General features: G+C 37.1%; 2 protein-coding genes across 2 annotated transcripts; both read right to left on the bottom strand.

The window, feature by feature from the left end:
- Window positions 1-1,775: 1,775 nt before the first annotated feature.
- On the bottom strand, window positions 1,776-10,180 carry cfi (complement factor I). Its single transcript, XM_052541417.1, has 12 exons — window positions 10,011-10,180; window positions 7,113-7,656; window positions 6,120-6,270; window positions 5,854-6,041; window positions 5,643-5,750; window positions 5,424-5,528; window positions 4,607-4,663; window positions 4,323-4,462; window positions 3,397-3,500; window positions 3,036-3,316; window positions 2,264-2,365; window positions 1,776-2,090 (listed from the first exon to the last, which is right to left on the bottom strand). Exons 1-12 carry the CDS (start codon window positions 10,059-10,061, stop codon window positions 1,873-1,875), a joined length of 2,049 nt encoding a protein of 682 aa, XP_052397377.1. The 5' UTR covers window positions 10,062-10,180; the 3' UTR covers window positions 1,776-1,872.
- Window positions 10,181-12,211: 2,031 nt separating this feature from the next.
- Window positions 12,212-25,542, bottom strand: LOC127944607 (tetratricopeptide repeat protein 39B). Its single transcript, XM_052540658.1, has 19 exons — window positions 25,319-25,542; window positions 22,346-22,380; window positions 21,433-21,537; window positions 21,038-21,169; window positions 20,887-20,963; window positions 20,732-20,799; window positions 19,936-20,000; window positions 19,614-19,719; window positions 19,406-19,471; window positions 19,161-19,269; window positions 18,883-18,950; window positions 18,134-18,193; window positions 17,516-17,677; window positions 17,154-17,245; window positions 16,963-17,083; window positions 16,763-16,874; window positions 15,201-15,318; window positions 14,985-15,101; window positions 12,212-13,746 (listed from the first exon to the last, which is right to left on the bottom strand). Exons 1-19 carry the CDS (start codon window positions 25,361-25,363, stop codon window positions 13,650-13,652), a joined length of 1,755 nt encoding a protein of 584 aa, XP_052396618.1. The 5' UTR covers window positions 25,364-25,542; the 3' UTR covers window positions 12,212-13,649.
- Window positions 25,543-26,170: the final 628 nt, after the last annotated feature.

Below are 26,170 nucleotides of genomic sequence, written 5' to 3' on the forward strand. Positions count from 1 at the left end.
TAGTAAAATCATAGCCATATAGGCGACTAGCTACAATTGTAATTTGTAAATAATAAAATGTAATAAAAAAATTAGTTATTTACTTTTATATTTTATTGAAGTTCTATTTTGACCCCTATAGTAGGTATTTTTATTTATTTATTTGTTTTTATTTAGGGCCCTGGCTGCAAAACAAAGTTTGATGTGCATGTTTTGTATTTATTTGATTAGCTGCCGTGTAATAAGTGGGTGAAATTAAAGTGATCCTGCTCTCTTTGATATCTCTTGCAGTCCTTTACATTACACGTCACCATCCTTCTCCACAGACGCCTGACATCAGACTGAACCAGACAAACAGGTAAAATAAACACAGCAGCCTCTTACCGGAAAGGTCAAAGAGGTGGATATTGTGTCATTATCCCTTTTGCTCTATAGTCAAAGAAACTGTTTACTAAGTAAATAAAAACAAGGCTACACGAAGATAGCTACTCACATGAGCCAAGTAACAAACATGAACTAAATCATGTAAAATGTGATAAAACACCCCAATTTTCATACATGTTTTTAACTTAAGGAAAACTGAAAGTGTAGTAAGTGCATAAGCTAAGCAATCAGAGGAAAAATAATTTCTCAATCCTAAAAACTTAACTGAATCAATTTAGATTGATTAATCATTAATTAACTAAAGATGTTTCCTGAATGAACCAAGAAGGAATTATTGAAATAGTCACAGATCCGCTTAGGTTTGTGTTTGTGTGCTTGTGTTCCCAGAACGTCCTGGCAAGGTTCTCTTCTCCCAACATTATGTCTTCCTGTATCACAACGTTCTTTAAAGTTATCTTTAGATTAGAGAAAACTCTGAGTGTGTTAATGTTTGTCAAACCTGAGAAAGCAGGGTATGTCAAACCTGTTTCTTAAAGAGAAGTGACTTATACTCAGTTACCATGGTAACATATCCTATGAACCTAACCTGTTCTTTGTTAAACCTAGAGTTTCTTTCCATCTTCTTCACCTTTTTAAAGCATAAGAGATGTTTAAATCATTAATTCTTGCAGCAAAAATGCTTTTCTTACTTAGTATTCTTTGTTTTATTTCAAGTGCAAATATCAATAAAATTCCTAAATCAAGTTTCATTAATATACAAGTAATGATATGAGATATTTAGTCATGTTTCCTGCGGGGAAACAAGTGCATTTTAAGTAAAACAACTAAAATTATTGGCCATAAAGTAGGAAAAATAATCTTAATGCAAATGAAAACAAGATTATTTTTACCCCACTGGCAGATAATTTGTAAAATAAAAAAAAATTCCCTTTATTTCTAGTTTTGTTCGTTTGTTTTTCACACAGGAAACAAGACTAAATATCTCATGTCACTTTATTCATGTATATAGAAAATGCCTCTTGATTTAAGGCTCAGAACTCAGAGTCAGTTGAACCTCTGTCTTGTAACCGTCCCCTGGTCTTTAATAATGCTCTCAAAATGTTGTTTATACGTCATTCATTGTTTTTTTGTTTGTTTGTTTTTTTTGCTGAAATGTAGTGTCAAAGTGTTTTTTTTCATATTTAATCTCAGGTTTAAAAAAGTCCTGTGATGAGAAATCTTGTTTGCATTTGCAAGATAAATATACAGAATCTAGCTTTTGCAAATCTAGTCTTAATGACATTTATACTGTATGTGGTTTTAAAATCTGGTTTCACATCAGAAGTGTGTGCTGTGTGAAAGCTACATAAAACAGATTTAATTTTACAAAAGCACCACAAACTACAAAACTAAAAAAAGAGACTGGACTAAGCTTTTAAATTGCTTGATAATCAGCATTTTAATAGCAACATACAAATAGCACATAAAGTAACATCAATCAGCGAGTTTGAACTGGTCTGTTGCTTCATTTCACTGGTTAAATTTGGTAACGGCCGGCCAGCCGGTGTTGAAGCGGATCCAGTCGAAATAGTGCGCCACTTTAGTGTAAACGCCAGGATGATTGGGTTCGCCACATTTATCACCCCAGCTCACTATTCCCCACACGTACGACAAACCAGACGCGTCTGTGCACACCAGCGGCCCTCCAGAGTCACCCTGACACGAGTCCACCTTCCCCTCCAGGTCACCTGACACAGAAAACAACCAATGACGGCACAGGAACAGGTGAACGAAGATACACTCAGGACATGTTACTCATGATAATTTCAGCATCATCAGCAAGCTTAAAAACTTTCAAATTCAGAATTACAACTTTCACACACTTACACACACACACACACACACACACACAAACACACACCTGCACACTCCATTCCAGGAAGGAAACGGTCCTTGTAATAACTCTGGCAGTCGCTGATAATCGTCACATTTGCCCATTTTAGAATCGCGGCTGATATCCCCTCTTCAAACAGACAGATTAAGAGATAAGAAAACCTCAATTTTACCACCTTTAGAATTAAAAAACTCAATATAAGACAGGTTAACACAACACTACAACAATAAAACACCAATATTAGGAACTTGACAATTGAATGCAGTTGGAAACATGACACAAATTTTGCCCAGATTTGAAGTCTGGATGGGTTGACGAAAGTTCATGAACGCCTCAGAATCTGATTTTTCTTTAGTCTCAGACTACATTTAAAAAAAATGCTGGAATGTTTCAACCCAACTTTGGGTCTAATTTGGCTTAACCCAACAATTGGGTTAAATTTTTCTGTTACATTTTTAACCCAAAAGTTGAGTTAGTCCATATTTGACCCAAAGTTGGGTTAAAACAACCCAGCATTTTTTTTAAGAGTGTATGATTCCATCCAGTTGGAGGATTTCAGATATATTTCATATTTTGAGCTAGTTTTAGAATGTTTTAATTCGTCATGCTTTTACATAAATGCATGGTGCATTCTTATTTTTTATGCAATATTTATGACTTCCACATGAATGCAACTCTTTATTTTTCAGTTTCTCTCTCTCTCTCTCTCTCTCTCTCTCTCTCTCTCTCTCTAACCAGACACAAACTTATGAATGCAAACCAGAGCTAGAAGATTTTGTGCGTAATTGTGGAGCCGAACCTCTGTCGCGGCCCCAGCCGGAGATGGTGCAGGTGTCATTGGGCTGGAACTGTTGGGTTGACCAGGGCACGCAGACGGCTCGGACCGCGGGATTGTCCTGCATGCACTTGTCTGAAAGATTCAGCTCCTCCAGCTGCACCAAAGCGATGTCGTTCTCGTAGGTTTGAGGGTTATATTTATGATGGATGATGATGTTCTTTACTGGGATGCTGTCCGTTGTCGACTGCTTACGATGCTTCATCCAGAGAGAGAATTTGATTCGGAAGGACCTCGGTTTAGGCCTAGAGACACACAAATGTACTATTGTGTTCCGGTAGGGGTTCAGTACAGGTTGATCAAAACGTGTGGTGATTGGTTGTACCTGACACAGTGGGCGGCGGTCAAAACCCAGCAGCCGCCCAAATACGCCCCTCCGCAGTGGATCGAACCTTCATCCTGAATGGCCACCTGCCACTGTATCTGGGTCTACATAAGTCACACGCAGAGGTCATTCCTTACTGGTTGGCATTACATTTCTTGTAAAGTTCAAAACAAATGGACATTTAAAATATAAGAATAATATTCATTATTTATTTCCACAGTGGACGTGAGAATTTATGAATAAACCAGTCATTTTAAAATCATCCAGGTCTACTGACATTTGACATCCACTTCGAACATTATTGCTCAAGATAACGTTTGTTAACTTTATAACACGTAAATCCACTTAGCCAACAACGATGCTATAGAGCTAGTGAAAAAGTGGTAGTTATTAAAATAAAATGAGGACAAATACAATAAAATGTCTCTCAAAAAGCAGGTATAAAACACTACAGAAATTGAATAGTCAAATGTAAAATAAAACTGCAAAGTTTTATCTGTGTGAATGAAATATGAAATATAGCTACTAAAGTTGGTCAGTAAAGAGCAAAGAGTGATTTTAACTTTTGTTTTCTTAATACACCTGTATTTATAACTTTAAGGATGTGTGTACATTACGTAAAAACCTGCCAAGACTGGCATTTTGACCGTTCAAGCGCAAAAAGACGCAAAAAAGATTTAAATGCGTCATTGAGCGCGCATTGACATGCACATGTTCGTCTGCGCTTTTTTAAATTAGTTTATATTGCTTTATCACTCAACGCGGCGAAAACATTTAATCAGTTCTGCGTCGCGCAATTATTTAGTTACATTCTACGATATACACATTCAGAAACAATAACAGAAACTTTATCTCAACATAGCGATATATATCATCATGTATCAACTTTTCTGTGTTTCTGAAGTTTTGTATTTCTCAAGACTGACCGGTAAAGCCTCTTCCCCTCCTACTAAGCGCTTCTTGCGCGAATGGGAAGTCTTATCGTCCTCCTGTTTGTACACATACTCCTTATTGGGAATGCCGCACTGCAGCTGGTCCTCTGCAGTCGAGCGGATGGTTTTGATCTCTGGAACAACATGATGGATGTTGATTCAGCTGTATGACTCAAAACTAAAATTACTAAACTTTAAACTTTGACCAGATCTAGAAGGGGATCCTCCAGAGATTTGTTTGCTGAAGTGACAGACATTAGCTGTGACGTTTTTCTTACCTGACATTGGATCGGAAAACAATTCTTCTTTTTTTTTTGGTGTTGTTACTTTGTCTTCTGAAACACAAAGAGAAGGGCAGAAAAAGTGTATCAAAACTAACTGTGTAACAAAAATACTATTAACAATTATTATCGCTGGACTCAAAAATTGACATTCTTTTTTTGTTATTGTTAAGTAGTTTTTCCTTCTTGTTTATTCATCTTTATTCATCCATTCAGTCTTATTCTTTCAACCTCGTACTTTCTTTCTGCACTTTCTTTTTCTTGTTCTTTCTTTTGTCCTCTGTTGTTTCTTTCTTTCAATATTGTTCTTCCTTATTCTCTTATTCTTGTTCTTTCTGTCTCTAGTTCGTTTGTTCTTTGGTTCATTTGTTCTCTAGGAAACAAAATGAACAATTCTTTCTTTTGCTCTCTCTTTCTCATTCTTTTTCATTCTTTCCTGTCATCCTGTCATTCTCTCTTTCTTTGGTTTTCCAGCAGCAATCAAACCTTACAGTTGCACCAAAATTTGTTCTAATAAAATTGGCAAAAGGTTCTAAATTCGTAATGAAGGACCATCAGACAAATAGAAAGATTGTGGGAGGAAAAGTATCTAGATCACAGACAAATCTATTCAGATGAGATTTGATTGCAGAGCTGTAAAACAGGAAGTAATAAAATTGTAACAAGATTGTGTGAAGAAAACAGAATTTGTTTATTTTTTTGTTTTTGCAAAAAGTTAAAAAGTTAAAAGTTAAAGGAAAAGATAAGCTGTTTCTGCATTCAGAAACTGAATCCTAAACTGAACAGTAATGAGATCTCAGAAGAGTTCACTGACCAGTGTGTTCATCATCTCCTCCCAGACAGTCCCTGATTCCATCTTTGATGGCAGAACGGGGAATACAGACACCCGATTTACAGAGGAAACTCTGGCCTCGACATTCTTCACACAGCAGAAACAGTACAATCAGGATTAACAGTGCACTTCACTCCAGCATCACCAAAGTCATGGGTTCAATACAGTAAACAGGAAGAGGAATGATGATGTCAGACTCACTTTGGCAGCACATCTCGTCACTGTTGTCTCCACAGTCATCAACACCATTGCAGGGTTTTCCACTGGATAAACACTTCCCGTTCGCACACATGAACTTCTTACAGTCGGCTACTCAGAGAAAACCCATCAGTGAGAGTGAGAGAAGTGTCAAAACAACAGATTATCATTATTAAACATTAACATGGTGATGACATCCGAGAGGAAACAGCACCTTGAGGTTCCTCATAGCACTTTGCGACGGCCACCGTAGTGCCTTCTGTGATTTCCTCTGGATTATGGATCCTACACTCAGCCAATGAGAGCTCATATCCCATGCAGCGAACCCTCATACACTGACGTGGCCATTGAGTATCTTTGTTAAGAGATTTATATTCGATAGTATCCGCCTTCTCTGCTCCTCTGAGAGACAGACAGAACAAGATGAGCAATCAGTGCTGAGTCGAGAGAAAGGGATGTCTTGTGTGCAGGTGTGTTTACCTTTCGACTTTCAGAGGGTTTCGACAAACCACATTTGCTGCAGCCATATTCCAGCCTTTGCCACATACCAGCATTTTCCCCAAATGTGTGTTTATCTCGACCACGTTCTTAGAGTCAGAGACACTCACAGTTACATACACCTTGTCTGTCGCTGGACACAAACATGTGCATAAAAGTTGAATACTTTCTAATTCCACACCAAATCATCTGACACTCTTAATCATTGTATCATATTCCGGGTCAATTTTGACCCGAACACCTTTTTGAGTTGTTGGAAATGCTGGTTAAGCTAGGATTTGTTTTTCTTGAAATTTCATGATTGTTTCTTATCTGGCCTGCAAAGTTTTTGCATTTTGAAATGTTGTAATATGCATACAATATTTGTATTCCCGAATTTTGACCTGCAGAATTAATGGTTAACGATAACTGCACAGACCTAAAATAATTTTAGAAAACTGTGAGTTTTATCTCATCCTTTTTTCAACTGTTGTCTGACTATTTATTTTTACATGCAGTTGCTTGACATTTGTGTTTGAAGAAATGCACGCTGCGTTGAATGTTTAATAAGTGGATGTTTGTCAGTTTCGCTGGGAATCGAACCCAATGATCTTAGCGTTGCCATACTCAGTGTTTGCGCTTCTGCAAAGTACTACAAATAAATAAATACATATAAAAATAAAATAAAATACGGTTAATAATTTCACATTTTGTGAAAAACAATTAAAAATAGTTGTTGAATAAATTTTAAAAAATTGGGATAAAGATGTGGGGAAAGTATTAATGTTAGTGTAATTTTTGGTGAATTGTGTTGAATCCAATCAGAGTAATTTCGACCTGGAGCATCTAGGTTTCCATAAATGCACCTAGATGCCAATGTAGGACTTATAAAGACACATCAATAACTTCTGTTAAATTCCAAAGAAACATATAGCAACATAAAGACTTACTCTGGAAAAACGGTCTGATATTGATTAGGTAATATTTTGAGTTCACCTTTGCAGGATGGGCTGAAGTGTGAGAAAATGGGCGTCTTGGTTCTGCAGGAGATGGCGTTGGCCTGACACATGGAGTAATACACGGGTCCTTCCTGAGTACAGGTGTTCTGCTGCCGTGGACATTTGTAAGGCATCTTACAGACACACTGTCCTTCGATGCATCGCCTCCACGGAGGACAAAACACTTTAGAGCAAGACTGCCATGTGTATTTCTGATTCAGACATTGGGCTGCACCCAAGAAATCCTCATCACGTTCTTTTGGAACTTTGGGATTTGAATCAGATTGGGACTCAGAGTCACGCCTGGATTCTTTTGGTTTTGGTAAAGTTTTGGGTTCTGGAGATGCCGATGGTACAACATCTGATTCTGTTTGGTTTGCTATTGGTTCAGAGTTTAATGGTCCATTTTCTTCAGTTTTCTGATCCAAGTCTGGTTCTGTTTTCCCACTTTGGTTTCCCAACTCTTGTTTTTGCATCAAGTCTGTATCTGTTTTTTCCGTTGGATTTGTATGTGACCAAGACTCTTGTTCCTCCTCCAAACTCTAATCAGATGAAATAAACTTTAAGAAAATGGAAACTACAACAGTTCAAGTCTTAATTCATCTTTCCACAAATTAAGGTCCTAAGTGGGAATGAATGAGAAGTTGTGGCAATCAAATTCTGCATGTACTGCAAAAAACATATATATCTTCCTGTATTTTTGTCTCGTTTTTTTTTTTCTTTTTTTTTTCTCAGTAAAAACATCTAAACATCCTTAAGTGACTATACATTTACTGGAGATGCGAGAATAAAGATTTGAAATTTTATTTTCAGTTTAAGCTTAAAACCAGAGCAAACTTCTGTCAAACAGGAATATTTTTTCCTTTTAAGCAAATTTTTCTGAACTCATTGGCAGATATTTTTCTTATTATTTGAAAATAAAATAAAAAAAACTGCTACTATGTTATTTCTGCATCTTGATTAAAGTTAATTCAATCGTTTAACATTTTTACTGTAAAAAAAAAAAAAAAAAAAAAACAGTGGTGAAGAACCACACTTTTTGCAGTTATTTTTGAACAGAAGAAACAGTAAAAGTTGTTTTAAAAAGGTGTTTTTCAATTTTTTTCAAATTTTGTGAAAATTAAAATTAATGGAGATTGGTTGGAAATTGTATAATCTGTCTTTGGAGGTAAATGTGGGAAAACTAATGAATTAATTTAATTAACTTGCAGAAACCCTGAATAATAATAATAATGATAATGTTCCTAATTTAGTTGTCTAAACAAAGCTTGCTGTTGCATATTATGATTATTGTCCTCTTGCCGTGATTATTGTCGTGTTGTTCATTTGGGAGTCACACTTGTGTTGTTCGTGTTCAAATGTGACCAGACACCTGAAATTTAACTTTTTTTTTTTATTTCCAGGAAAATCAATGTAATATGTTTATATTTCTTTTTGTTGTAGATTATTTAATCATACTAATTCATATTTGTGCAATAACTATAATACATTTTAACCACTGAAAATAATAAAATAACAAATTCTAAAATGTGCATATTTTCAATTAAAGCAGTTTTCAATGTTAAAATAGAGAGTTTTTAATCCTTAATTTTGAAGGCAGATTAGTGCCATCTGGTGCCAATAATACAATAAAAACATCTGCAATTCTGTGCTTTAGCCACTAGGTTCTTATAGAGCGCTATAGAAAAGGCTTACAAATCCTGGTTTAGAGATCTTTTTTTTTTTTTTGTGGATTTGGATTTATATTTAGACAACGTTTTGTAATGGTTTAGATTTTTTTGTCCGTTTTTCCATTAATTATACTACAGTCAAACCTGAACACAAAAGAAATAATTTTTTCACATAAACTTAAAAAAAAGAAAGAAAAAAAAACATTATCACAGGTTAATCAATCTCTTTTGCACTCATGATGTTTTAGAGATTTTTATATTTTAGATAATTTTTCTGCACCGTGAATGAATTGCAGATTTCTACACACACACAAAAATTATCTGTATTTTTGTATATTTCCCATTTATTTCCAAAGGTGGTCATTTTTGACCGCAAACTTTTTTTTTTTTTTTCATCGTCCAAAATTTGTATTTATTTATTTATTTTTGTGGAATTAAATCCACAATTTTGTTTATTATTATTATTTATATTTTATTTAATTTTTTGTGGAATCAAGTCCACATTTTTTTTTTTAATTAATTTTTTTTTATTTTTTGTGTAATCAAGTTTATTTTTTAATTTTTTTTAAAAAAATTTGTGGTTACATAGCTACTGCCATAAATGTCAATGAGTTTCATATCATTCCAATAAAGTAGTGATCTTTAAATTTTCAAACCTTTTTATTTATTTATTTACTTTGTCGGTCGATACACCCGAGGTTTAATAATATGAATGTAAATGTAACTCCATCAATCAAAAGAATAATGCTTTATTATATATATTTTTAGTATTTCTTCTGAAAATTAACATTGTGATGGAAGACATCAAACTGCTGAGATAAAAACAACAATGTGCGATTCATTCATCTGCTAAAACAAACAGTAGTTTGGAAATACGTCACAATCAAAGCAGATGAAGTGTGAAGATGAGAAGGTGAGCCAAATTTCATCAGAGTTGCCAAATACAACATTTTGCAATAATTCAGCTACAGGTTGATGCAACAGAGGACTTAACAAACTAAAGGTCCCACCCTGAAAACAAAACTAACGCTGAATGAGTTCTGTCATATAAAAACATTTTTAGCAATTTTATTAGAAGTGTGTCTTTGGTGCTCTATTAGCGCCAGTAGATTGATCACAAATAATAACTGTTTTCATGCAGGTTTCCAAGACAGTTTTTATCTTTCAACAGATGAGTTCATCAGTGATTAATGTTATGTGATCAGATGAAGGAAGCAGAAACTCACGGTGGTCTGGAGCAGAAGATACATGAAGAAGAAAACACTGAGGACCTTCATGATTCCTGCAGATCTTTCTTTCTCTCGGTGTGTGTTTCTGATCTTTGTCCTGTCGGCTCAGTTCACCCAAACACCTCCATCACACACACATTCAGACGAGCAATGATTAATGAATCAGAGAAGGAGGAGAAAACCCCAGTGGGAGGAGAAACGAGAGCTTCGGTCCGGAAAGGTCACCACTCTTGGTTTATTGACACTTTAATCATGTATAAATGTCCAAAATCCTATATATATATATTTATAGAGTTAGGGGTTTGTAAGATTTATGTTTATGAAAGAGTCTCTTTGGCTCACTAAGGCTGCATTTATTTGATTAGAAATACAGTAATAATAGTGAAATATTATTCTAATGTAAACATCTGTTTTCTGTGTGAATCTGTGTTAAAGTGTAATGTATTTCTGTGATGCTCCGCTGTATTTTCAGCATCATTCCTCCAGTCTTCAGTGTCACATGATCTTCAGAAATCATGATAATATGATGATTTACTGCTCAAGAAACATTTCTGATTATTAGCAATGTTGAACACAGTTGTGCTGCACAATATTTTTTTGGAAACTGTGATGCATTTAATTTTTAAGGATTCACAGATGAACAGAACAGCATTTATTTGAGTTTTTTTAATTATGCATGTCTTTACTGGCACTTTTGATCAATTAAATGCATCCTTGATAAATAGAATTATTTTCTTTCAAAGACAAAAAACCCAGTGTTATTAACCCCAAACTTTAACAATCCCTTTGATTTAATTGTACTATTATTATTATTGTTTACAATTGAAAAATATACAGTAACACTTAACAATAAGGATCTTTAGTTAACATGAACTACGAATGAACACAGCGTTTATTAATCTTAATGTCAATTTAACATTTATGCATTATTAAAATCAAAAGTGCTTGCAAGAATTAGTTAATACAGTGTGAATTAACATGAACGAATAATTAACGATTGTTCATTCATGTTAGTTATTACATTAACTAATGTAACCTTATTGTAAAGTGTTACTAAACTTACATATATTGTTTCATTGAATATATTTCTCCCCATATATATATCTATGTTTTTTAGACTAACAATTTTACAGTGTACAGATATCAGTCTATTCGCTCTGTATTTATTATCAGTAGTTAGTGTGATATCTGCAAATGTTAAATGAGGAACAATCATGAATTGCACAAGGATGTTATTTGTACATGAAATGCAGCAGTATTTCTCAATTCAAGCCAGCGGTCGTGACAGAAGAACTGTGTGCAAGTATTCTGCCGTTTCATTACAATGCGAGCGAAACACTGAGCAGAAACAGGACACTGAATAAACACGCATTGAGTTTGTTTAATCATTAACCTGCATTTCAATCTCAGTCTCAAACTAAACCAATACTTCTGGACTGAGCGGATAGCACAGGACACACATAAACAGATCATAAGCAGAGAGACAGGAATATGAAGTTACTGTTACCCGAGATTAAATGGTGCCATCTTCAAATTATGAATATTATATGTGATAAATTAATACCTTTAAATATTTCCAACAGCTAAGATGGAAATTATGCAAATAGAATAACAATGGTGATTTTCAATTCATTTGATTTTGCAAAACATAACCCAATTTTAGTTTTTTGTTACATTTTTAAAGTATATTTTATAATAATTATATGATTTTTACTCATTTTTAGGACCTACTTAAATAAACCCTAAACCAGGACATGATATATCTATATACTGCAAAAAAAAAAAAAAAAAAAAAAAAGAATAATAATAAAAAAAATAAAAATAAAGGGAACAGTGTTCTTACGAATTGTTCTATTGTTTTCTGTCAATTTATTAAAAAATTTTGGCGTCAAAAAACGTTTTTCTCTTTTAGCAACTTTTTCTTTCTCCAATTTGTTCCCCCAATATTTTTCCAGATTTACAAAAAAAAGTGCTTCAGATCTTTTCAGAGCCAAAGTCCTAAAAATGATTTTTCTTTCCCCAAAACTGTTTATTTTTTTATTTATATATATATTTTTTTCAGTAGAGGAAAATGTGTTTGATAAGTTTTCAAGTGTTTTAAAGAGAAAAGTTCTTAAAGTTGTGTTTTTGAACATTTTAAGAAAATGTGTTTTCACGTTGTGTTTCAGTTCTTCCATAATCACATCCTGACAATAACATGTCAACTAAAGGTTTATTTCACATGTAAATCTGCCAAACATACACTTGAGAACAAGTCACAGAATTTTTCAGACATTAAATAAAACCTGCAACACTTGTTTGTAATAACAATATCAAGTTCATCTCAGTATTTTATTGGTGTAAAGAAAAACAAAAGAAAACAGGAATGAAAGAGGAATACTTCTGAAACAGATGACAGTGGAATAAAACACTGATCAGACGAAACACAACTGGAAAGAGCGAATAAGTGTCGTGTGGCCAAGTATTCTGACCCAAGTGTAAATAAAACCCAAAGAGCAACAAACTTCTGAACTCAACCCATCTGTCCAAACAGCAGAACCCTCACACACACACACACACATTAATAACCAGGCGTGACACACAGTCTATCGTTATAAAGAGAGGTTTGCATACAGGTCAGAACTAGATTACACCGATGACCTGAAGAAACAGTCGAGAGCATCCCAGTTCAGAAGAAACCGTGCACTTATCTTTATTTACATTATAGAGGTCTATTATAATTATTCATTCTCTGAAAACAAGCTCATACAGTAAATGTTTTAAGGTGTTTTTTCATTGCACACTTGACAAGAGCTTGTTTAGTGAGAATTCATATTCAGAAGCACATAATCATTTAACATAATCAGGCAACACTCTTAAAGCAGAAACCTGCTTGTTATTATGTACATAATGCATAAACTATTTTTTTTTCCAGTATTTTTGTCATTTTCCATATATAAAAGGACAAAAACGTGGGAAAAAAAATATTTCTTTTTTTTTTTTTTCAGTGCACTTGAGATTTAAAGAAAAAAAAAACATGTTTCCAAAATAGTATCAACTGTATTTGATTATTGTACTACATATTTGCTTTTATACATTAAAACTAGAACATGCAAAATAAAATAAAAAGTCCCACCTGCTACATTTAATGCATTCAAAATAAACGTTTATACTTACAGTTCAAAGAGAGCAAAAAAACCCATTTCTAGAAAATAAAATGTTTCCTCTCAGCGTGATTGTTGGCTGATTATTATTGCTTTCAAATGAATATGAATTTTGTGAATTGCTTGAAGCGTCTAAACTTGTAATCAGCTTAATAATCTTATAAGACTGTAATTAATGTGAACGATACATGTACAAAGACACTCGACGTCTACAGCTGTGCAGAAACACACACACAATGTAAGACACACAGGCAGACAAACATATTTGGTCTTTAAAATATAACGATACATTCATTACAGCAGCTGTTTTCTGATTGGACGCCAGCGACTTTCTTCAGCCGTCTGATTGGCTGAACAAACGTAAGACTGTATTTAAACTACGAGGACAAATGAGAGTTCAAATCTTCCGGTTCGAGGTACACTAGCTTTGGTGCTTCGGTGACGGTCGTGATGTGCTTGTGTTCTTCGGACGTCAGCGCTGATCGTCTGCTCATCACGGAGAGTTTGTCGGAGAACCCTTCAGACTGCTGAGAGCCGCGTGGATGCGGAAATGAAGACGAGACTCCATTGAATAGTCCTTATAATTCAACCTACGAACACACAAACACAGTCAGACTCATCAAGTGTTACTTAAAATATGGTTTTCGAGCAGTTGTTTAAACTACTCAGAGGAGGTCAATATGACCAAAAATGAACCTCTTCTTTAAATAACAAGGCATTTTCATAAGTCCTCCGATGCTTCTCGCAATATGCGCTGTTAAAATTGAAAGAAGAAATTAATTTCTCCACCAACTGTACTTATGTGTTAAATCCGACTAAGTGGTTTAATAAGGAATGTAATAATCTAGTGAAATACAAATTTTGAACATTTTACTACATTTCTTTTGGCCTTTGAATTTGGCATGTGGGGACAATGCACACTGAGCCATATCGCACCATCAGCCCAATTTGTGATGCTATTTCTCAGCCACTTAAGAGAATGTGTTAAAGATTATTTTAGGTCTTGCTATTAGAGTTACTGCTCTACCTAAATTCCAATTTTGAACACTGTATGCTTCACCAATCTTTCTTTATGGATCCTTGAACTTGGCATGTGGGACAATGCACACTGCTGTATTGCGCCATCAGCCCAATTTGCTGCACTATTTCTCAGCCATTATGGAGGATGCATAAAAACAGATTTGACAAATTAATACTAGAGTTACTGCTGTAACAAAATCCCAATTTTGAACAGTGTTTGCTGCACCAATGTTGTTTTTGGGATCCTTGAACTTGGCATGTGGGACAATACACACTGCCCTATTCATGCATTCATACACACGCCATCAGCCCAATTCATGGTTCTGTTTCTCAGCCGCTTCAAAGGAGGCACTAAAGAAGACATAATGCCTTTATACTAGAGTTACTGCTCTAACGACATTCAAATTTTAAGCACTTTTTACTTAACCAATCTTTTTTTTTGGACCCTTAAACATGGCATGTGAGACAATGCACACTGAGCCATATTGCACCATCAGCCCAATTTTCTGCACTATTTCTTAGCCGTTACAGAGGTTGCATTAAAACAGACTTTACAAATAAATACTAGAGTTACTGCTGTAACAAAATCCATATTTTTAGCTAATATTTTCCCATATGTCAAGTTCAAACTGACACAGTAAAAGTGATCAAAACTTGGATTTCAAGTATCAAGAAGGCAGTAACTCAAACTCCTTTTATATTTCACTTCACTCAATTGTAACATTGTGTGCAGCACCATAGACTAAAGGAAGTGTTGTGTTATTTAGGGGATCTGATGTCATTTAATCTACTGTGAAAGTGAACTCACTTGGCGTCCTCGATGTAGCGCGTGGCTTTGATGTAATCGCCCTGCTGCTTGTAGAGTAAGCCCAGCTCATAGAGAGTGAAGGGGATCAGATAGTGATCATAACGGATGCGCTTCTCACTGTGAACACACACACAGTCATCATCAAACCTCCAGCTGATTCACAACACAGCAACAAAACACTCCACTGACTTACAGTGGCTTTAAAAAAGTGTTTACCTGCTCAGCACCTGTGTGAAGCACAGCTCAGCCTGCAGCAGTCGGCCCAGATGCTTCAAACACAAACCCTTCAACATCTGAACCAGACACTGATCGTCAGGGTGGAACTCAGATGGGTCTGACACACACACACACACACACACACACACACACACGTTTGTTTGTGTAACTCACTTGAGACTTGGCATGGACTTCTAGAGTTGATGACGAATCACATAACGCAACTCCTCAGATAAACATTTTTGGATTTTTTTTACATATTAAAACTTACAAATTATTGTCATTTTACAGTTGTACTTTTATCATTTCAGTTTCTTTTATTTTACAGTGAAATATTATACAAGTCACAATTCTTCGTTTATTTAATATTTTATTCAGTAACAATAATAAAAGTAACTAGATAAAAAGGTTTGTCAAGACACTTTAGGTTAGCTTGAGGAAGCCTAGCATGGAAGTTTGAAACAGTTGTAAGAGCCTGAAGTTTGAAAAGGTATAAAGATTAGATAAATGTTGATAGCATGTTTTTAGCAGGATTAACATGTATTGGAGTATGTTACTAGCATGTTACTAAGCATGATAAACAAGTGACTAGCATGTTGCTAGTATGATTAGCAAGTTTCTAGCATGTTGCTAGCATTATTAGCATGTTGCTAGCATATTTTTGCATAGTTAACTAGTGACTAGCCTGTTTCTATCGTGATTGGCAAGTTACTAGCATGATTAGCAAGTAACTAGCATGTTGTTAGCATAATTAGCAAGTGACTAGCCTGCTTCTAGCATGATTAGCATGTTACTAGCGTGCTTTAGCATGGTTAACAAGTGACTAGCTTGTTTTTATCATGATTGGCAAGTTACTATCTTGATTAGCAAGTGACTAGCATGTTGCTAGAATTACTAGCCAGTGACTAGCATTTTGCTAGCATGATTAGCAAAAGATTAACATGTTGCTACCAAGGTAAACAAGTGACTAGCATGTCACTAGGATGTTTCTAGCATGGTTAGCGTGGTATTAGCATGATTAGCATTCTACTAGCATGTTGCTAGAATGTTGAGCAAGTTACTAGCATGCCGCTAGCATGTTTCTAGCATGATTAGAATTTCTCAATGCAACCTAATAACTATTATTCAAATTTGGTCAAAATGAGGGATTATTAATTTGATTATCTTAAGAATAATAATAATAATAATAATAATAATAATACATATACTTATTACAATCACAATATATCTCAGTATGACAATAATCTTACACATTATCATCATTTTTATTATTATTATTCTTTTTTTTTTTTGGCCAAATTGTGCAGCAACCTGAAGCTCTAAAAATATATATATATATAAAAACAGCTATTTGTTTTTTTCCCTTAAAGTATGCAAATGTAATTTCTGAGGTCAAATTCAGTAAAAAAAAATAATTCATAAACATGTCTGATAAGATCATTGTGGTGTGTGTGTGCGAGTTTGGGCGAGTGTGTGTGTGTGTGAGAGAGAGAGAGAGAGAGAGAGAGAGAGAGAGAGAGAGAGAGAGAGTGTGTGTGTGTGTGTGTGTGTGTGTGTCTCACTGGGATCGTTGCGCAGCTGCTCCTCTGCTCTCTCGATGGTGATCAGTAAACTCTCAGTGACATCTGCACGTTTTCCAACTATAGTGAAGCCGTTCCACACATACATCATTTCCTGTGTGAGGAAGAACCACAGATGCATCTCTTCCTCTTTTTCTTCCTTTTGGAGTGTGTGTGTGTGTGTGTGTGTGTGTGAGACGCACCAGCGCAGGAATCACCAGTTTAACAGGTGTGGCTGACGAGTATCTGCGTGATTTCCTGACGGCGAACTTCTCCGTAGGGATGGATTTCCCGGCCAGCCGCTGCTTCAGTCCCTCCACCTGCCTACGACACACACAGCAGGAAGTCAGCCTCAGCAGACACAGGAAGTGAGCTGAGATCAGAGAGGACTCACCTGAACAGCTCCACCACATCCTCTCCGCTCGTCCTCAGCTCCTCCTCACACATCATGCTCAGGATGGCAGCTTTCTGATAGACGTAGATGGCCTGCGACAGCAAACACCGATCAGCTTTCATTCCTGCACTGCTTCATACCAGAGACAGCAGATCTCCTCAAAGTACTTTACACAACACAGAGCGCTTCAGGCAGCTTCACATTAATAAACAGGAAACAATAATATTAATGTTGAGAAATGCATAAGTTATGAATCTAATTCAGTTTGAGCTGAGTCATTATTCAGATGAGTGTAGTGCTGTTTTTATCTGATAGAGTCAGCGCAGTTCAATCAGTGATGTTAGTGAATATGAGTGTGTTACTTTAGACCAGCGGCTCTCTCGGCACAGCAGCTCTGCGTATCGATACGCCTCTCTCCACTGCTGCTGGAACGAGTGACACCACATCAGCTCCCAGTAACACAGATGATGGATCTGACGCCACTGCTGCTGTGTGGAGATACACTCCTGGAACTTCACCAGCGCCTGACACACACACACACAGAGAGAGAGAGAGAGAGAGAGAGAGAGAGAGACACACACAGAGAGAGAGAGAGAGAGAGAGAGAGAGACACACACACATAGAGAGAGAGAGAGAGAGAGAGAGAGAGAGAGAGACACACACACACACACACACACACACACACAGAGAGAGAGAGAAATGTTTCTTGAGCAGTAAATCATCATATTATTCTGATTTCTGAAGATCATGTGACACTGAAGACTGGAGGAATGATGCTGAAAATACAGCGGAGCATCACAGAAATACATTACACTTTAACACAGATTCACTCAGAAAACAGATGATTTACATTAGAATAATATTTCACAATTTTTACTGTATTTCTGATTAAATAAATGCAGCCTTAGTGAGCAGAAGAGACTTATTTTCGTTACAAATACTGATAGAGTAAAAGTGTAAAGTCTTCATAAATCGCTCACCTTCTCAAAGTTTCCTCTCAGTAACGCGGTGCGAGCCGAGTAAAACAGAATGATTGAGCCCTGGGGAAAAACATTGACATTTCATTGAGTAACACGACTGAAGATTCATATTTAATAAATCATGATCATCTTTCATTTTGGAAGCATTATGCCAAACATCAAACTAACAGCATATTAGTTTGAGTAAATATAAGCTGAATAAAAATAGCAACTCTGTGTGTGTGTGTGTGTGTGTGTTTGTGTGTGTGAGAGAGTGTGTATGTTTGAGTGAATAAGTGTGAGTGAAAGAGTCTGTCTGTGTGAGTGAGTGTGTGTGTGTGAGAGAGTGTGGAAGTGAGTGAGTGAGTGTGGGAGTGAGCGAGTGAGAGTGTGCGGGAGTGAGAGAGAGTGAGTGAGTGAGTGTGTGAGTGAGAGAGAGTGTGTGTGAGAGTGTGGAAGTGAGTGAGTGAGTGTGTGTGTGTGTGTGTTTGTTTGTGAGTGAGAGATTGTGGGAGTGAGAAAGTGAGAGTCTGAGTGAGTGAGTGTGGGAGTGAGTGTGGGAATGGGAGAGTGATAGAGTTTGAGAGTGAGAGAGTGTGGGAGTAAGTGAGCGAGTGATAGAGTGATTGAGTGTGAGTGAGAGAAAGAGAGTGTGTGAGTGAGTGCAACTAAGTCTGAGTGAGAGAGTGAGAGAGTTTGGGAGTGTGTGTGAGTCAGTGAATGAGTGTGAGTGAGTGAGTGAGTGAATGTGTGTGTGTTCAGGTTCTCACCTGTGGAAATCGCTCTATGTAGGGCTCTAATAAAGCCTCGGCCTCCACCAGATTCCCCTCACCAGTGCCTAAAAAACACAGAGTACGAGGACAAACTTTTTAAATCACAATCAAGTTTTAAAGATAAATTGCGAATCAATTTTGGAATCAAGTTGCTCAGCCCTACTCAGTGGATTACAGTACGATCCCGTTTCTCTGTAACCGTTTCCTGAGTCTGGACGTGTATGATGTCTGTGAGCTTATTAAAGGTGTGTGTGGTGTGTTTCCAGCATGTTTACCCAGAATCAGACTGACGTAAGTGTGATAGAAGAGCAGCGTCAACACACACAGGACGGATCGGAGACTGTGGCTGCCAGCGCCGTCCCGCAGCTGCGACAAACCAAACTCCTGCAGGACACCAACAGCAGTTACTGTGAGTGTGTGTGTGTGAGTGTGTGTGTGAGTGTGTGTGTGTGTGTGTGTGTGTGTGTGAGTGAGTGTGTGTGTGTGTGTGTGTGTGGGATCTGAAGCGTGTGTCACTCACTCTGTTCCCTGAGAAGCCGATAAACTCCAGCAGTCGCAGGATTCGTGCAGGTAATAAAGACAGCATCTGACACACGAGACACAAAACAGCAACTAAACACGTACAGCTTCATGCGCTGATGTAAACACAGTCATCGGTGAAGATGGTAAAGGTTATTATTAACCATGACTCTAATGTTAACCGCACACTTCCTGTCTCACTGACTGACCAGGTTGAAGGAGCCAATCCCCAGCTTGACTCCGCCCTCAAACTGTCTGAAGGCCTCCCTGTCTCCGCCCACTCCCTGAGACGTGTTCAATAAACTCTGGCAGTCCCTAAAACACACAAAACAGTTTTATTACATTGCATGTTCTAATCTATATTGTGTCTATGTACTGAACTTATTTTTTATATAAAATATTATATAAAATATTTAAAAGTATTTATTTTTTTAATTGTTGCTTATAAGCAATAACAATACAAAGACATTATTTTTAAAGATAAGAGATTATGTGATATTTTTGATAAAGGCATGAGGGATTCAGACTCACTTGTAGATTTGATAACTTGTGCGTATTTTGATTCCTCCTTTAATAAAACTGATCATGTTTTCATCCTGAAAGACAGAAAACAGCGATGAATGAGATTGTCTCTTTGTATACTTCTCTTAAATTTTATCTTATTTAATGCAGATCAATAATAAAAATAAAAAAATATTCTTTTGGTAAATGTATTGATAATATCATTTCAATTTACCGCAAAAAACAAAAAAGTTCTTATAATGCAATATTTCCGTCTTGTTTTCCAGTAAACATCCTTGAAACAAGATTTACTGAGAAGCAACATTGAGTTTTTCTTGTTTCGAGCATGAATTTAAATAAAATGTATTTGTGACCCTGGAGCACAAAACCAGTCATAAAGGTACATTTTTCTAAATTGTGATTTATGCATCATCTGAAGCTGAATAAATGATCTCTCCATTGATGTGTGGTTTGTTATTATCAGACAATATTTGTCTGAGACACAACTATTAGAAAATCTGGAATCTGAGGGAGCAAAAACATCTAAATAGTGAGAAAATCATCTTTAAAGTTGTTCAAATTAATTCTTAGCAATGCATATTACTAATCAAACATGAAGTTTTGATATATTTACAGTAGGAGATTTACTAAATATCTTCATGGAACATGATCTTTACTTAATATCCTAATGATTTTTGGCATAAAAGAAGATTTGATAATTTTGACCCATGCATGTTTTTTTCGGTTATTGCTGCAAATATCTCCAGCGAAGACATGAATGTCTAGTGGTTAGCACACTGCAGTGTAAGTGCAAGGGTTCACACACCTGTATGAATGTCAGCGTGGCTTTCTGCAGCAAACACTCAGCATAGCAGATCTCGGCATGCATCTCGTCTGCACACACACACACACACACACACACACACACAGTGAGAGCTCGACTCAGACTCGTGTCCCAGCGTCTCAGACACCATGGCTCACCTGCTTTCAGGCTGTCCGGAGACTGTTTGGACATCAGGCTGGAGATGGAGCCCACCACAGAGTTTTTCTTCCTAAACCTGCGGACAGACAGAAGAGGTCAGAAGCAGAACACGTCAGAAGCGTCTCTCGCTGGACGGTGTTTGAGACGCACCTCTGGCAGGTCTGTAAGGCCTCTTTGATGGTGCTCATCCCGGCCTGGATGTCTTTCTGCTCGAACGTCATGGTGGCCTGCATGGCCAGAATACTGCTGTAGCCCAGAGCGTGATACATGCTGTCCTTACACCTGCAGACACACACACACACACACACACACACACACATCATTTACATCTCATCTCACTGACACACATTACTGGAGATATAGAGTTATTGCACAGCGTTTACAAATCTATGAAAATAGAGTAACACTTCAGTAAGGTTTACTAGTTAACTTTGGTTAATGGATTAACTAAAATTAATACAGCATTAGCAATACGTTTTCTAGAGTATTTATTGGTCTTCGTTAAGGTTAGTTAATAAAATATTACTGTTGCAATGAATGTGTACCAGGGTCTGAGCAGATCCAGCGCTTCTGAGAACTTGTTGTTGAGGACCAGGTTCAGAGCCAAGCTGCACTCCTCGATAGATGTACGCAGATCCATCTTAGACGCCCTGAACACACACACACACACACACACACACACACACACACACACACACACACACGGATAAACACATACACACACACACACACAGAGAGATAAATACACCACTCACTCACTCACTCACTCTCTCTCTCTCGCTCTCTCACACACACACACTCACACACACACACATACACACACACACACACATACTAACTCTCACACACACACACACACACACACACTCACACACACATACACACACACACACACACATACTAACTCTCACACACACACACACACACACACACACAAACACTAACTCTCACACACACACACACACACTCACTCTCTCTCTCTCTCTCACACCCACACACACACATTCACTCACTCACTCACACCCACACACACACACTCTCTCTCTCACACACACACACACACACACTCACACACACACACACACATATACACACACACACACACATACTAACTCTCACACACACACACACACACACACACACTCACACACACATACACACACACACACACATACTAACTCTCACACACACACACACACACACACACACACACACAAACACTAACTCTCACACACACACTCACTCACTCTCTCTCTCTCTCTCACACCCACACACACACACTCACTCACTCACTCACACCCACACACACACACACTCTCTCTCAAACACACACACACACACACACACTCACTCTCTCTCACACAAACTCTCTCACACACACACACACACACACACACACACACACACACACACAGTGAGACCAGCAGCAATCTGACGGATGATCTGTGTTTTACTCACACTGGAATGCGATCAAAAGCATCTTCAAAACAGTCCTGAAATGCACAGAACAGATCATGAACATAAACACGTGTTTGAACATGAGTTCAGATACACACACACACACACACACACACACACTGAACAGAGGTGAATGACGGTAACAGATTTTTATGAATAATACGCGTGTAGTTTACTTGTAAGAAAAGAAGAATTTACTTGTAAAGTAATCAGACCTGCGCATTTAATATATAATACATGCAAAACATCTGCTATTTCACAATAGGTAATTTTTACGGAAATCAGCTGAAACAGAAGTGAAATGTTGAAAAGAAGAAGAGAAAGAGGTTTAAGAAAAGAAATAAAGTGACGCTGTCATATAGAGTCACAATTACAAGATATATATATATTTCCCTGTCTAAGGCAAAATTATTATTCTTAACTGAAGCTAAAACCATTAAAACATTTTTGTTACTTGAAATAAAATAAACATTAATTGAAATAAATTTTATATAAAAAAATGTTTTATGTAAGTTAGTAGCCAAAGCAACATTTCATAAAGTTCTAGCATACATTAACTCAAACTTCAATAAATATGAATAAAAACATATATTTTTTTTAACTAATAAAAATGACAAAAAATAAAATAAAATATCCAATAAAAACTAATTCAAAATATCAACAAAAACCATAATAGAATCTATGATACTAAAATAATGCTGACTTGATATCATTAACTCGAGCATTTTACAGCATATTCATTATATTTATATTTAATCTGTTAATTATTTGTATTATTATATTATTATATGTTAATACATTTCAATAATAAACTGGAGCAGAAACATAATTATGTCCTAAATATATACATATATTTAAAATTAATATGGGACTGAATCGTGAAATTGTGATGCCACAGACAGGACACATGTAAGCGTGTTAAAGAACAATCAGACGCTGAGAAACATCTGCAGGAATATCATGAGCCATTATAGAAGCATTTCAGATGACTAATGTCACGAGGAGTGAGTTTATGGTCTGTGTGTCTGTTTTATCAAATGCAGAAATGCTCTTAGTCGCATTTAACAGCTCAACAAACAATTGACCGTGTGTTTGTGTGTGTAATGTTGTAATAGCATAAGTGGATTACACGCGTTAGGCTACAGATCACTGGCTCAAACACACACACACACTCTGTTCTCAGTGAACATTCAGTATGATCTGTGTCCAATCAACAACAGACTATCTGCAGTGGAAAAAGCACAAGGTCAGTGAGAGTAACTGGATCTGCTGCGCACACACACACACACACACACACACACTCAGTGCCTCCGGTGTTTATCAATAAATAAACATCATACAGCGCTGAGAGTCCCTCACACGCTTTAAAAGCCTTTCATCAGCTGATGTATTTGAGTGTGTTTCAGGATAAGTGGATACCAATCCACAACGGCAGGCTGAAGCACCTGGTTGCCATGGAAACATTTGTGTCAGATGACAGTATTAGATAAGAAATGACATGATACCGCACTGACATGTTATATTAGACTTTTACTGTTATTAAAATTACCATAACAACAGTAGTTAAGATGGTAACCATGGTATTGCCATAACGACAGACCATGGAAACACCAGTCACTCATGATGGTAACCATGGTATTGCCATAACGACAGACCATGTAAACCCCAGTCATGATTGTAACCATGGTATTGCCATAACAGACCATGGAAACAAAAGTCATGATGGTAACCATGGTATTGCCATAACAAGAGACCATGGAAACAAAAGACATGATGGTAACCATGGTATTGCCATAACGACAGACTATGGAAACACCAGTCACTCTTGATGGTAACCATGTTATTGCCATAACAACAGACCATGGAAACACCTGTAATGGTGGTAACCATGGTATTGCCATAACAACAGACCATGGAAACACCTGTAATGGTGGTAACCATGGTATTGCAATAACAACAGACCATGGAAACAAAATTCATGATGGTAACCATGGTATTGTCATAACGACAGACCATGGAAACCCAAGTCATGATTGTAACCATGGTATTGTCATAACAACAGACCATGGAAACAAAAGTCATGATGGTAACCATGGTATTGCCATAACAAGAGACCATGGAAACAAAAGACATGATGGTAACCATGGTATTGCCATAACGACAGACTATGGAAACACCAGTCACTCTTGATGGTAACCATGGTATTGCCATAACAACAGACCATGGAAACACCTGTAATGGTGGTAACCATGGTATTGCCATAACAACAGACCATGGAAACACCTGTAATGGTGGTAACCATGGTATTGCAATAACAACAGACCATGGAAACAAAATTCATGATGGTAACCATGGTATTGTCATAACGACAGACCATGGAAACCCAAGTCATGATTGTAACCATGGTATTGTCATAACAACAGACCATGGAAACAAAAGTCATAATGGTAACCATGGCATCGCCATAACAACAGACCATGGGAACACAAGTCATGATGGTAACCATGGTACTGTCATAACAACAGACCATAAACGTCATTAATTATGATGGCAGCTATGGCATTGTCATAAACATCTACCATGAAAGCAGTTACTATAGTAACCACACCACGCCATTCTGTGCAGCAGTCGTGTAGAAACTGATGGTGCACCGTGCGATTACGCAGCACTTTTTATAAGGCTCTCGTGCTTAACCTTCGTGACGTCTGAGCCGTTGCATAATTATGCAAATGACGCTTACCTGAACACACACGCAGGTTTGTTATTGACACAGAGTCAGTGTGTAATTAAATCAGTGTGAGTGAAGAACACACGCAGACAAACACAGAGACTTCCGCGTCCGAGAGAGAGGACAGGAGCTTCCGAGGCGCGTTCATCAGGGCCACACAAGCGTTTCAGCCTCAGAATCGTGACCTCGACTGCACGGAACGCTCTCTGGATCGTTTAGACACCGGTCAGATATTTGACACTCACCTCCTCCGGTTCCGCGCCGTCCGCTCCGTTACCGACCCGAGCCATGGCGTTGATTCCCTGAGTTCGGCGCGGAATGATTGCTTACATTAACAGTAACACATCTGGATCCGTCCGGGGTCTCTCCGCCTTGTGCGCTCGCTGCTGTGTCTGCGGAAGGCGGATCTCCGGCGGCGGAATCGGTTCAGGCTCACGGTGCGGTCGGAGGTGTGACGTTTGGTTCACCGGTCACGCCCACCGACGCATGCGCACTACGATTAGAAACAGAGTAATACTATTTATAAAAACATTTTATTCAATTAAAGTGATAAATAATACCAAAGTTTTGTTTAACCCGAGCTCATGAATATTAATCGAGTCCTGCTGCCTTTGCTCGGTAAACTTCCTAACACATATCCTAATTAATATTCATAAGCCACGCCTCGTACACAGCAGGCTTCGCTCATTGGCCAGCAAACTGGCGCGCGTCACTTAATTATTATTCATGAGCTCGAAATTCGCCGCAGTAGGATTTATAAACTCAATATAATTGTTTAAATATATAAAATATACAATTTGAATGGGTGTAGAATTTAGCAGAAGCGCTAAGGACAACAAAAAAACAACAACATAAAAAGCTTTCTTTATTAAATCATGAGTGTGTTGGCTACAATAGCAAAAAAAAAAAAAAACCTTAGATAATATGAAACTGTGGTTAAAAGTCTATCATAAAAGTGGATATGTTGGGGTAGTTGTCAACTATATTTCACAGTGCTTTCAAATGATTAATCAATTCCAAAATTAAAGTAAAATTTTTAAAATCTTTTTAAAGAAGTCTTTCCTTCTCACCAAGCCTGCATGCATTTGACCAGAAAT

Source organism: Carassius gibelio, chromosome A23 (genome assembly GCF_023724105.1).
Source record: "Carassius gibelio isolate Cgi1373 ecotype wild population from Czech Republic chromosome A23, carGib1.2-hapl.c, whole genome shotgun sequence".
NCBI classification, from domain to species: domain Eukaryota; kingdom Metazoa; phylum Chordata; class Actinopteri; order Cypriniformes; family Cyprinidae; genus Carassius; species Carassius gibelio.

Bases quoted from the DNA above. Each gene is read 5' to 3' on its own strand.
- cfi (XM_052541417.1), bottom strand. From the start codon at position 10,061: ATGAAGGTCCTCAGTGTTTTCTTCTTCATGTATCTTCTGCTCCAGACC. The intron at 5,751-5,853 runs GTGCTGTTTCCT...TTCTCTGAGTAG, and splicing joins GTGCTATGAGGAACCTCAAG to CCGACTGTAAGAAGTTCATG. The intron at 5,529-5,642 runs GTGAGTCTGACA...TGCTGTGTGAAG, and splicing joins TGACGAGATGTGCTGCCAAA to AATGTCGAGGCCAGAGTTTC.
- LOC127944607 (XM_052540658.1), bottom strand. From the start codon at position 25,363: ATGGCTCGGGTCGGTAACGGAGCGGACGGCGCGGAACCGGAGGAG. The intron at 21,538-22,345 runs GTGAGTAAAACA...GTGTGTGTTCAG, and splicing joins GCTTTTGATCGCATTCCAGT to GGCGTCTAAGATGGATCTGC. The intron at 15,102-15,200 runs GTAAACACTTTT...GTGTGTTCACAG, and splicing joins TTCACACAGGTGCTGAGCAG to TGAGAAGCGCATCCGTTATG.